The following is a 12,448-nucleotide window of genomic DNA, read 5'->3' as shown; positions in this document are numbered from 1 at the left end:
ATGAAGGGTGTGGACCCGCTTCTGTGTGACTCCTTTCACTCAGGGTGATGGTCCTGAACTTCTTCATTGCAGACCATCTTTGATTTCCTTTTCCTTCTTGTTTTCACTGTTGAATGGGCTTCTCCTTGTGCACATCCGCCACAGTCCGTTCGTGCTCTTGCTGATGGGCGTTCAGAGAGTTTGCAGCCAGAGACTGTGCGGGGGAGCAAAGCTGAAGCTGCCACTGCTGGTCTCTGGTGAATATCTGCTGGAGCAGGGGCGGGGGGGGGGGGGCTCCCTGGAGGTTGGGGGTTTTCATTTATCCTCAGTGGTCAAGCAGTTTATACCTCTCATCAGCAGCATGCAGGGTTCTGGTCGCTCCACACTGGACCGTTTTATTTTGTGAAGTTAAAATTGTGTCTATTTTTCTGTCATGTCACCTGTCTTCTCCATATTGCTTTGCAGGAGTTGGGTGTGTGGTTTGGATGTAAGTCTCTTGTCAGAGCCTGTGCTGTGGGTTGCCTTTTCAGTCTCTTAATGAGTTCTTTTAATGAGCATAATTCTCAATTTTAGTCCAATCTATCCTTTTTTTTTCCTTTTTGTGCTTAATGCTTTTTGAGCTCTTTGCCTACTGCATGGTCCTAAAGATAGTCTCCTGATTTCCTCTAAACACTTGTTTTCCTTCAGTCTATGTTTAGAGAATAAGACCGGACAAAGCTATGCTGTCTCCAGTAGCAACCACTATTTATCTTTTCCTTAGCTGGGGCCTCTGTCTTCTGACTATAATTAAGTCACTCACACTATGGGCCGCCGAGTCCTAGTTCTCAGAGGCAGGGCATGAACCTTCACCTCATAAAACACTGTTTGCCAATGAAGAAGTAGCTGGAAGTCCTGGGACTTAATAGATGTTGCAGATTCTCAATAGAGGCTATATTATAATCAGTTGAATCAGGTGTACGGATCATAGTTAAATTAGGTAAATTTTAGCTAGAGTTCCCTTACAGGTGTTAATCAGTTTCTGCTTTTCTCTCATATATTCATTTCTCTCTAAAGATAACATGTATGTGTTGTTATAAATATATAAATTTGTGTGTGTGTGTGTCCATTAGGAAATAAAATAGTTGCATCTTTGAAAAGCTTTCCGAGTTTAATTATGGCAGAAGTGGGACAGAGAATCATTTATGTTTAAGTGCTCTTACAGAAATATTACCAGGCTCTGGGCCCCTCCAGCTGACCCTTGCATTTCCTTGCAGCCTCTGCTGTTGGGGAAGGGAGGGTCTCCAGGAAGGGAGGGTTGTTTGGTGCTGCCAGCCTTTCAGCCACCTTTCCAGCTGTGCTTCAGAGACCAGGGCACCCCTGAACTTCTGAGGATGTGGAGAGGGGCCAGGCTTGCCCCTCTTGGGTTGCTGGTGATGGAAATAGGTTCGTGGTCCCCGCCCTGGTGCCAAGAGGAGCATGTGCTCTGCGCTGCCACTAGGTGGCGCGGGTGAGGCTGAGGGCGGGGACCACCTGCCTGAACAGGGCAACAGCTTCCCAAGGACGGCTTGTCTTTCCATCAGGAGGACTGTAAGTCAGGAAGTAACTGTTTTAATTTTTTTTCATTTCCTCAAAGACTTTATTTGAAAGGGCTCACTGTTTGATATATTTAGGTAGGTTACACAGCCGACTGAAGTTTCATAATATCATCCCACAAATGGGAAAAGCAAAATGTAAAAGGTTTAGTCTGAAAGGCAGATATTATTAGGTCCACAGGACCTTCTAGAAAAGACGATTTCCACTGAGTGTGTGTTTATGTGAATATTTACATACGGGTCCCTGTCGAGGCAAACTAATAACAGATATTTAGTAATCTAGCTGATTGTTCCTCACGCGCAGACGCCTTACTCCAGCCGTCCCCCCAACTACGCTGCAGCTGCTTCTGGGGGTGACCCTGCTGTCTGCTCTTCCCGGAATGCCCTGTACACTCGTCGCCTCCTATCCACAGCCCTCCTCCACTCTCCGCCACATGCAACGACATGCTCTGAGCCCTCGGGGGGAAGGATTGGGACTGGGATTCTCTTCTCAGCATTAAAATGTGATAAAATCCCAATTATACCTTCCCCCATGGACATAGTCTTTGAGAACATGTCTAACTTTTCATACATAATTAATTTATTTTCCTTCATAATAGAATATAACTTAGTCCAAACACTTAACACGTCCTGAATCATTTCCATGTTTATGGTTGTTGTATTATTTGAGGCTTACCATTAGTTACCCGTTCCTATGACTTTATGAAGGAGTGTCAGAGTGTAGATTAGCCAGGAAATCAAGGTGGAAGGAGAATACCTCACTCCTGCTCATCCACGCTCACGTACTGCTGAGCATTTAAGGCTCTGTGAAAGGAATAAACGCTCAGGGGCCGGGAAGGCAGTAGCGAGTCCAGCGGCCCGTGCCCGCAGTCTCCTTCCCACGCCTGAGGCAGAACCTCCAGCCTCAGGCCAGTCTTCTGCAGGACACAGGGAGCTGACCACCGCTGGAATGTGGGGGGCCGGGGGCGGGGTGCCCCTGGGACCCCAATCCCCAGCGTGGCAGTATTGGGCATGCTCAGAGGGGCTTTTCCAGGGAGGGTCATAGGGTTTATCAGATGTCAACTTGCATCTGAACAAAGATAACACAAACCTCATGGGGCAGCTCCTCTCTTCTCCTCTCCCAGCAGAGAGGGTTCTGCCCTTAGAATCCGAGTTCCATCCCCCAGGGGGTCACCCCATCCGTGGGGCAGGATTTCTCATTGGTTCATTTATCCCGCAATCCCGTGTCTGTGAGTACCAGACACTTGCACATCCTTAGGGTCACATCGTTGACTTCCTGTCTTGCCAGGAGCACCTGCTTTGCACAGAAACAAACCTGACAATGTCCTCCTCTCCTCTCTCCTAAGGCCAGACAAGCACATAGAGAACTTGAAGGAAATTTCCAGTTTAGGGGCCAATAAAAAGTTACATAATTATGTAAGCACGCACCACCTGGGAGTGTGGCAGCCCAGTGACAGAAAGCTGCCGCCTGGCAGGCAGTTACCACTTTGTGGCAGCACAGAGCTCTTTGCTCAGCTGACGTGCAAAGTCCGCAGGTAGCCATGAAACTGGTTGAATGAGATCCTGGTGTGCTGTGCAAATACGTACCTTGTTCCAACACAGACGAGCGACAGTTAAGTTGACTTTGAAAGGTGGTGGCCCCTGAATCTGCAGGCGGTTTGCAAAGCGAGACTTTTCTGTTGCCCCAAGCCATGAGTTCTCTTGTGGGCCAGTATCTCCCACCAGCAGAATGGTAAGGAAGCTCCAGTCAACCTACCCAGAGTTATTTGCCATTGAGATCAGTGAGAATTGGGCTAATGCATTTTCTTTCAGGGGGAAAGGATAATGGTTTTAGATTCAGAATTGCGAGGAAAGTACACTTCCTGAGATAGCCAGCTCTTCATCTTGATGTTGGGGGCTCCCAGTGCATAGACGTGTAGGAAGAATTAATCCTTTTTCTCCCACAGAATCTGCTTTCAGATGAAAGACTGTGTCAGAGTGAAGCACTTTATGCCTTTTTGAGCCCTTCTCCTGACTACCTCAAGGTTATTGACGTGCAGGGGAAAAAAGCCAGTTTTTCATTAGCCTCGTTTTTGGAAAGACTCCCTCGCGACTTCTTCTCCCATCAGGAGGTGAGCTGTCTAAAGGTTATGTCTTTGAAACGTATTTAAGCGAACGTCTTCTTGGAGGCTGTGTGAAGTAGCAGGTGTTTGTGGCAGGCCTGCTGCACGTGGAGACAAAGCAACCCCCTTGAGTTACCATTGCGGTCGTGTTGGGGGACAGGATGGGTAAGCAGGTAGGTAGGTGGGATGCGGCCAAGGTTCTGGGGAAGCCCCTCTACGGGAGGTGGCCTGACTGTTCCCCAGGATGGGGACCTTCACTTTGGAGGAGTTGGAGCTGATAATGAGATTCAGGACATAAGGATGTGTTAGGGAACAGTCAGCAGGTCTTGGACTGGGGGATGGCTCCGGGAAGGGGGCTGATGGAAGATGAGGCAGAGGGTAGAAGGAGGGGCAAGGCCGTGCCAGGCTGTGGGGTTCAAGCTTTATCCTCGGGATGGAAAGCTGTGGTGTGTTCCAAAGCCAGATGAACCTGGCAGTGATGTGAGTGGGTGAAGGAGTGAATGGAAGCAGACAGTGGACGTGGGTGATCTCATACCCGGGCTTCAGGCTTCCCTCCAGCGGGCTCCTTACTCGGGCTGCGACCCTCACCTGGCTCTCCAGCAAGTTACCTGAGCCCGTCTCTGAAATCTGGCATCTCTGTAGTTCAGTGAAAGACCCCTCCACCTCTTCACTGGAATTGGTTTAATGAGTTTGGACAGAAGGAAGTGACCGTAGAAGGAGCGTCTGCTGCATCATGAGCTGGAGCGGAGCCCACAGGGGATCCCGTGCCCACCTCCCTCCCGAGCAGTGTGTGTGGCGCCTGCATCTGTCTTGGGTGAATGACCTGCTTTCCGTGACTTTTCTGTTACCCCAGGAGGAGGCAGAGGAGGACAGTGACCTATCAGATTATGGTGATGACGCAGATGGAAGGAAGGATGCCTTGGCTGAACCGTGTTTCATGTTGATTGGGGAGATTTTTGAACTTCGAGGAAGTAAGCCTCTTTGTTACGATTCAATGGTGTTTTAGGTTAAGTGGCTATACACATGTGGACACACGTATATTTAACATCCCTTTGTTCCTGAAGCAGATATGTATTTATATCCATTCAGCAAATACTTTCACAGGCCAGCCAGACACCAAGGTCGGCTCTTAGGACAGGTTTCATCTCTGTGCTCCTGGAATGCAGGGTCCTGATTGACCCTGCACCGTGTTCCTCTGAATACAGAAAGCTGGAATGCTTTGAATTTCTTTTCATGGGACTTAGCACAGCCTCATGCTTTATCACCAAAAGGTATACAAAAATTGATTTTGCGCAGCAGAGGAAGAGCCACTTGTTAAAGGTGAGTATGTGGCCAGGGACGCAGGGATGGCCAAGTCTGCTTTCAGCCATGTCTCTGCCCCAGAGCAGTGGTCATCCATGGAGGCGTGAGGGACTTTTGTCCCTGGTGGACACTGGGTGTGTCTGGAGACATTCCTGGCTGTCACAGCCTGTGGGGTGGCACCTCAGGCATCATCTGGGTGGAGGCCAGGGCTGCTGCATCTACAACCCCCAGCGCCCTGGGAAGCCCCACAACACAGGGTTCTCCTGACCTGAGTAACAGCAGTACCACATTGAGAAATCCTCCCCTGACGGCCCCCGGGGGAGATGGACTTCAAAGAAACGAGCATCGAGAGGATCAGGAGACTGTTCTGCTCAGACCTGCACGGGTGCCTCTGTCCCAGAGCAGCACTGGGTCAAAGGTCAGACTGCACTGCTCGGCTCTTGTCTCTATTCTTGAGTGGGACCCTCTGCCCACGCTCACCTTGCACAGCCCCCATGCAATGAGTCATGAGGCCAGCATACTCAGGCACACCTGGAGCCTGAGGTGTGCTAGCTAGAGGTGCTGCTGCTGCTAAGTCGCTTCAGTTACGTCCGACTCTGTGCGACCCCAGAGACGGCAGCCCATCAGGCTCCCCCGTCCTGGGATTCTCCAGGCAAGAACACTGGAGTGGGTTGCCATTTCCTTCTCCAATGCACGAAAGTGAAAAGTGAAAGTGAAGTCGCTTAGTCGTGTCCGACTCTTAGCAACCCCATGGACTGCAGCCTTCCAGGCTCCTCCGTCCATGGGATTCTCCGGGCAAGAGTACGAGTGGGGTACCATTGCCTTCTCCAAGCTAGAGGTGCTACAGGTGCCTAAAGGCACACCTGAGTGCCTAGAAAAGGAAGCACATGGGAGGCGCCAGGTTTCACAAGCATAGTCATGCCACCAGCCAGTACGTGTTGCCCTGAGAGTGTCCGGGCCTCTGTCCCCTTGGATGAGCATTTCTTCCCTTGGGGCAAAGACAGTGCTGAGAGTTGGTCCTACACAGGAGGTAGGCTGTGTGTAGCTTCTTACTTATATACCCCTTAACATGCCACTTAAAGAATTCTGTGCAGATGAAGAAACTTCCAAGGGCTGTTATAAACTTGAGCACATCTTTTTTTGTCTTTTAATCCTCAGTGTCTGTTATGATGCCTCATCCGTGATCCATAGTAGGTGATCAATAAAATGCTTGGGTAGGTGAATGAATAGGCAAGAAAATTTTTAGTGCTGGGATTGCTTTGGTCATTTAAGTTTTTCTTTCTCTAATGTGTGTGTTAGTCACTCAGTTGTGTCTGACCCTTTGCGACCCCATGGACTGTAGCCCACCAGGTTCCTCTGTCCCTGGAATTCTCCAGGCAAGAATACTAGAGTGGGTTGTCATGCCCTTCTCCAGGGGATCTTCCTGACTCTGGGATCAAACCTGGATCTCCTGTCTGGCAGGCAGATTCTTGACTGACTGAGCCACCAGAGCAGCTCAGTGGTTTCTTTCTTCCTCTAAACCAAATCTAAAATAATCCGCAGACACTTTAGGAACTTACGTTTTAGCTATAACTCCATAGGTGAAACAAAGACATCTCAGAGGTAGAGTCTTCAGTGAATTTACAGTATAAGGGTTCCCAAAATGTAATTCACATTGAGCAACAGACACAATTAAATTCTAAACTTCAGGCAGAGGTTTATATATAAGGATGTTCATTTGAGCATAATTTTAATAATGAAAATTTGGAACTAAGTCAAACTTCAGAAACAGGTGGTAGTTAAATTAAGCACTATCCACATGATGGAGTACTGTCTAAGTATGAAGGATCCTTTCAGATGAAAAAGCTATAGCTGGTCTATATTTTAGACACTTTGAGATGTTTGCTAATGTTTGTATAGGCAGGAAAAAACCTGTCCTCCACCCACCGAGAGTCTGACTCTTCCTCAGTGAAATCTGGTCCGTTAAACCGTGACTCCTCCAGAGCTGGTAACAGTGAGAAAGCACCATCTTTGCCTTTGGTCAGTGTGTTCTCTCTGCCACAGGGAGACTGAGAGAGAGGTGGACGTGTCAGAGGCAGTCAGGCCAGAAGTCAGGCCCCAAGTCCTGTCTCCGCAGCGTGCACTTCCTCCTCGTGCCTGCTCAGAATGTTTGGTTTTGCTAGTGACATTTCAGAGGGCAATAAGCAGAACATCATTGATAATGAGATGTGATTTATTTGCCATCAGCTAAATCCTAGTGTTGCTGCAGCTGCCTCGTGGCTTTGAAGGGATGAGTCCTTGGAAGGAATAATGGGTGTGTGTGTGTGTGTGTGTGTGTTGGGGGACTAGAGAAGGTTAGGAAAACACAGCAGAGTCAAGGGAATTGGTGGTGGGAGAGAATTTGTAGCAGAGCTATTTTTGGTTCCTGCTCTAGTTCAGTTTATGAAAAGGGACCAGAAATACAGCTGTTTTAAACATTTATGACCAGGCACTCGGCTGTCAGGCATTCTTCCTGGAGCCGCCCGTGTCCTAGACCCTCTCTGGGTGTGGCCACCTCTCTGCTGCCCTAGAAGTTGCACAGAAGTGATCCTCCCCGACAGACACATGCCTCCCAGGTGCTCTGAATTCCATCAAACATGAAGGGCACTTCTAGGCATGGTTCTGATTCCAAGACAGGACTCTTGCTTGAAGGATTGACATTACTGCACCTGGACACATTTTAAAAGTTAGAAATGACTTGAGAATGTTTTCAAGCCTAGTTCCAAGTCTGTGTTAACTGCTATTGATATTTGTACAGAGGTGTTTGTGAATTTACTCATTTTTTTCTTACTGGTGCAGGAGACCTGAACTCCTGGCTCCATCATAGCCAAGCCATGTGTCAGGAGCTAAACATTTCAGTTCACGGAGGTGAATATATAAAGGGAATATTTGGTTTTGATTCTAATTTGCAGGTCAAAAATACCCGCACAGCATTTCCTTGCCTTCTTTTGGTTTATATTCTACACTTAAAGCAATGTGTCTCCTAATCTAATGCTAATAGTTAAGAGTTTAGGTCTGTAGGACGCACCCTTCACAAAACTCTTTGACACAAAATATTGACGCGATTCTTTGAGCAAAAAAAAAAAAGTCCGTGTTAACACTGCCCTTTCCCAGGTGAGGCGCCAGAGGCTGGGAGGAGGGGATGGCGGCCGCCTGCTCCAGGCAGTGGCGCAGGTGCGCTGGGTCCATGGCTCACTCGGGATCCTGGGTCTTCCCAGTTCCCCTTTCTTCCCCCACAGGCATAAAATATATAAAGCCCCTGGTCTACACAGCAGTATTCAAAGGGAGCAATTAGATCCAGCAGTTCATAAATATTTCAGAATATTCATCAACATTTGACCACAGATGCTTCTCATTCACAGCACTGTTAGAACATTGGCTTCAAGAAGCCAGACAGAAATCTTCTGTCTGGGTTTGCGCCGTCCGCTAGAAAACAAGACGTCAGCAGCCCAAGGACTCATGAAGCTTTTAGTTCCACTCACTAGCTCAGTTGTTGTTAGGCACTGACAAGCTGAAAAAACAAAAACTGTAGGTTCCATCAGTTGCTAAGTAGAAAATGAAAGCTTATTAGAATTCTCCTGGGTAGCGAAGTTTGCTAACCTGGACGCAAATTCTGGAGCTCATCGCCCCTGACTTGGTGTCAGGACTCAGGTTGAATGACATGGTGAGATTTATGCTTTGTGCTGCTGTGAAGACGTCACAACTGTGATCGCCTGTGGTGATGCTTTCCCTCTGATTTATATTTCAGTGTTTAAATGGGTGAGAAGAACGTTGATTGCTCTCGTTCAGGTCACTTTTGGAAGAACCATCAACAAGTAAGTTGCACGAAATTAGTATTTGAATTCATGCCCTACCTTTTGCCTTAACAGTCAGATTACCTCCACAAATGAGGGTCTCTTAGTTTCTCTTTGTATTTCTGATATGATTCTAAGACTGGAGAGGGAAGCAAATTTCTGCAAGACTCTCTCCCCCAGAACACACGGTGCACCAGATGACAGAAGCTGGCACATGCTCCCACTGGCCGGCCGATGAGGGTCAGAAGACTGTTCTGTAAAGTTCTCTGTTGACCCTGATGGCTGGTTTTAGTACCATGGGTACAGCATTTTTATGTCACATGATGGGGATCAGTTTAAAGGCTTAGACTCTTGAGCCAAAGGAAAGTAGGGTGAGCAGCACATGGCTGGTATTTATTTGAAGGATCTGCAAACCATACATTTTTTTTAGGGCTGAGGTGGCATTAAAATGGTATTTCCTCTTGTTAGATGATACCTGAGTATCCATGAGGGGTGTGTATATCCTGTTACACTGCTGTATAAGCCATATGTGTATTCTAAACAGTAGCACATTATCCATATACATAAAGGTTATATATACTCTATACCCAGCATGCTTCAACTGTCAGCAACATGACTTCCCCACACAAGAACAACTGAGACTCAAATGCTAAAATTGAGGGGAAAATCAATTTAACAGCAAAATATGTTTTAAGATGATTATCAGATATTTTTCAAAGTGAAAGATTTAGTTGTCAAATGTAAGTACAAGGCTAAAGTGATAGTTTTATTACACAAATCTTATAAATTTTGTAGGAAACATAATAAAGAACATTTTATATTTTATTCATTTACAAATAGAATATATTTCCTTTGTGGTGATAAACCAAAATTTACTTCTGTTTAAGATTTTTTTAATGGTGTTAGTGACTTGTTTGGTTGACTCAGTATCATGGGCTTTTGTTTTAAACAGAAAAATGCCCTGTTTAACTTACAGTTTCAGTCTGATGAAAACCTCTTAACCTTAGTACTGACAGGCCTTGGATAAAGTTTTCAGAATGGCCCCATTTTTCTCAGAACTCCGGACTTGCACATTTCTTTTCCAGTTTCAGAAAGTTGTGTGTACGTTCCTTGCTTCAATTTATGATATTGGCTCTTAATGCTAAGATGAGCAGCCGTGGGTTGAGAGCGGTGAACACATTAGGCAGTGGTTTTCCTGGCCGGGGGAGGGGCACCGGGTAGGCATCTCCAGGCTGCTGGCCCAGGGGGCTCGTCCTCAGGTAGAGAAGTGGCAGAGCACCCTGCCCTCTGCTCTTCTGCCTCAGGCAGACGATGCCACACCATGAAGTTTGGCAGCAGCTCCATGTGCCTCCTGCCTGGTACTGACTGTCATTTCATGTTCCAGAATGGCTTCAGAAGCTTCCTACGGTTTTGGCTAATACAAAGTCAGACTTGAATTGATAGAAAATATGTAGGAGATGGCCTTTGGTAAAAGCCACTCACCTAATTCTAAGTTGCGAATTGAAATTGTCTTTCTTCATTTCTTCATGCAGTGCCCACTCAGTGAGTAACCTAAAGACTCCAGGCAAGACAAGCTGTTTGGTGATGTAGATTTTATTAGGCAGGCCAGCAGGTTCTCTCCTAAAGCAGAAATCCCACTGAATTAATAAAATTATTTTATTTAGTCTAAGCAGTATTGGGAAGTGTCTTAGGAGACATGCAGTTACAGGATTACCATGGTTCTGACTCATAGTCGACTCTGGACTTCACTGGTGACTGGGTTACTCTGTGCACAGTGCTGGGCTTGAAACATCTATTTCAGATACTGTTCCTGAAAACCAGACATCGTTCCTTTAAAAATCTGGTTGGGATGTCAGATTCTTAAAGGGCTGTTTGATTCATTATTTGTGAATTCAGTTTGAAGTCTCAGGCCTTCCTGGTGCTAAGAGTGGAAGGTGATTCTGCTCCCCTTTCCTGCAGAGACCTCCCGCCACCCTCAGGACTGCTCCTCCTGTGAGCTCTGCTGGTCTCTTGACAGCAGCAATCCTGTGGGTGGTTGGAACTGGACTGCTGAAGTCGGCTTTATGCAAGACCTGAGTGACCGGGGATAAAAGCCACTTACTTATAACTCTGCGGGTCAGGGTCTGTCGGTCTTTATTCCTGTGGGAGGTTGGAGTGGCTGGACGGCAGTGTATCCTCTCAGTGCTCCCTTTTGTGGGGTAAGGGGTATCTTCTCCCCTCTTTGCCTCGTGAGCCTGTGAGATGCTTCCCAGGTTGGAGAACTCCGTCCAGCACCCCCTGCCACAGCAGCCCCAAGGGACGACTAGTGAAAAAGCTTGCTTCTCCCCGGGACTGCCAGAGCTCAGGAAGGTCTTCAGGCCATTTTTCGCTGTCTTTACATGGATGGATGTTTTCAGTTTGCAACACTTTATGGAGAAATTAGTATGTTAAGTACTGTGCACAGTTAGAGTAGTTGCCAACTTCAAATGAATCCATCTCCTCTCAGTTCTTGCCTTTCAAAATTGAAAGACACTGTGTGGCAAACATTTAGAGAAGTCAGTAACAGTGGAAATGTGAGCTGCAGGAATGAATGGCCATCAGTGTTACCAAAATGAAAAATAACTTTCAGAGTCAGTGTTTAAAAATCCAATTCCTAGTTTATTCATCAAACGCCTACATCACACTGTATCTTAACCTACCCACTGATAAATGCCTTTTGAGAAACAGAGAATACAATTTTTAAAAACCTCATCTGAGACATATTTTTCTCTTAAAAGACAAATTCGGGACACAGTGAACTGGATTTTCAGTGAGCAAATGTTGGTTTACTACATCAACCTTTTCCGGGATGCTTTTTGGCCCAATGGGAAGCTGGCACCACCAAACACAATCCCACGCCAAGAACAAAGCCGCGGGCGCAGCCAGGAAACAAAGCAGAGAGCCCAGCAGAAGCTGCTCGAGAACATTCCAGGTGAGGCCTGGGTTCTGCTCCTGGAAGTCGGAGAGAAAGGGAGTGTCGTCAGCCCCACTAAGGCATCTGCCACTTAGGAAACATTATTTACAGTGAAAAAAAGTGATCATACCTTTTTGTTTCAAATCATGTCTTCTCCCTTGCTAAGAAATTATACTGAAGAGTCCCCAAAAGAACAGTACTGGTTATAATTTCACTAGAACAATGTTTTAGATAACATTAGATAACAATGTTTTAGAATTTTATACTTTAAACCCCCCTGTTTTGAGAGCTATGGTTTTAACTGGGGTATTAAAATTATAGTCTGTATAAATGCCTGTCAAAAAACTATTTTTTCCTGAAACGCTGGCAAGAACCCACCCCTCATGTTCCTCAGCGCCTTTATGTGCTGTGTGCGCAGGGCATGGCCTCTCACTGGAGGTCTGCGCACGGTGCACTTGTATCAGTAGCAGCTTGGAATATAAACTTAATTTTTCAGATATGCTTCAGAGCCTTGTTGGACAGCAAAATGCCCGTTATGGTATAATAAAAATATTCAATGCACTTCAAGAAAAGAGAGCCAATAAGCACCTGCTATATGTGAGTAAAGCCTCCCAGAGGATTCACTGTTTCTTCAGTTGTACATTTCTGTTCACATACGGGGGTAGATTTTAATTCTTTATACTTGTAATCATTTTTATTACTTATAACTCTGAACCCATTTTCTCTGCTGTATTTTTGTCTCTTCAATTT

The 12,448-nt window shown here is 46.5% G+C and overlaps 2 protein-coding genes across 8 annotated transcripts in view; one reads left to right on the top strand and one right to left on the bottom strand.

Moving 5' to 3' along the window:
* SNX25 (sorting nexin 25) overlaps window positions 1–12,448 on the top strand; it is a 97,298-nt gene that overhangs the window by 83,883 nt on the left and 967 nt on the right. For 5 of the 6 annotated variants that reach the window (XM_055567398.1, XM_055567400.1, XM_055567396.1 and 2 more), the window contains exons 14-18: window positions 3,497–3,661; window positions 4,506–4,623; window positions 8,721–8,787; window positions 11,523–11,716; window positions 12,195–12,295. In XM_055567398.1, the coding sequence (XP_055423373.1) occupies window positions 3,497–3,661; window positions 4,506–4,623; window positions 8,721–8,787; window positions 11,523–11,716; window positions 12,195–12,295 (645 nt within the window). Of the gene's footprint in view, window positions 1–3,496; window positions 3,662–4,505; window positions 4,624–8,720; window positions 8,788–11,522; window positions 11,717–12,194; window positions 12,296–12,448 lie in introns of those variants that run through there. The other variant, XR_008710127.1, reaches the window with a different exon arrangement.
* Window positions 11,603–12,448, bottom strand: part of LRP2BP (LRP2 binding protein) — a 30,058-nt gene continuing 29,212 nt past the window's right edge. For both annotated transcript variants that reach the window (XM_055567404.1, XM_055567401.1), the window contains one exon: window positions 11,603–11,736. The gene's annotated coding sequence lies outside the window, so the exon portion shown is untranslated. The remainder of the gene's footprint in view (window positions 11,737–12,448) is intronic.

This window comes from Bubalus kerabau, chromosome 2 (genome assembly GCF_029407905.1).
Source record: "Bubalus kerabau isolate K-KA32 ecotype Philippines breed swamp buffalo chromosome 2, PCC_UOA_SB_1v2, whole genome shotgun sequence".
NCBI classification, from domain to species: Eukaryota; Metazoa; Chordata; class Mammalia; order Artiodactyla; family Bovidae; genus Bubalus; species Bubalus kerabau.
Note: the sequence above shows the minus strand (reverse complement) of the source record. Positions and strands in the feature narration are given on the sequence as shown.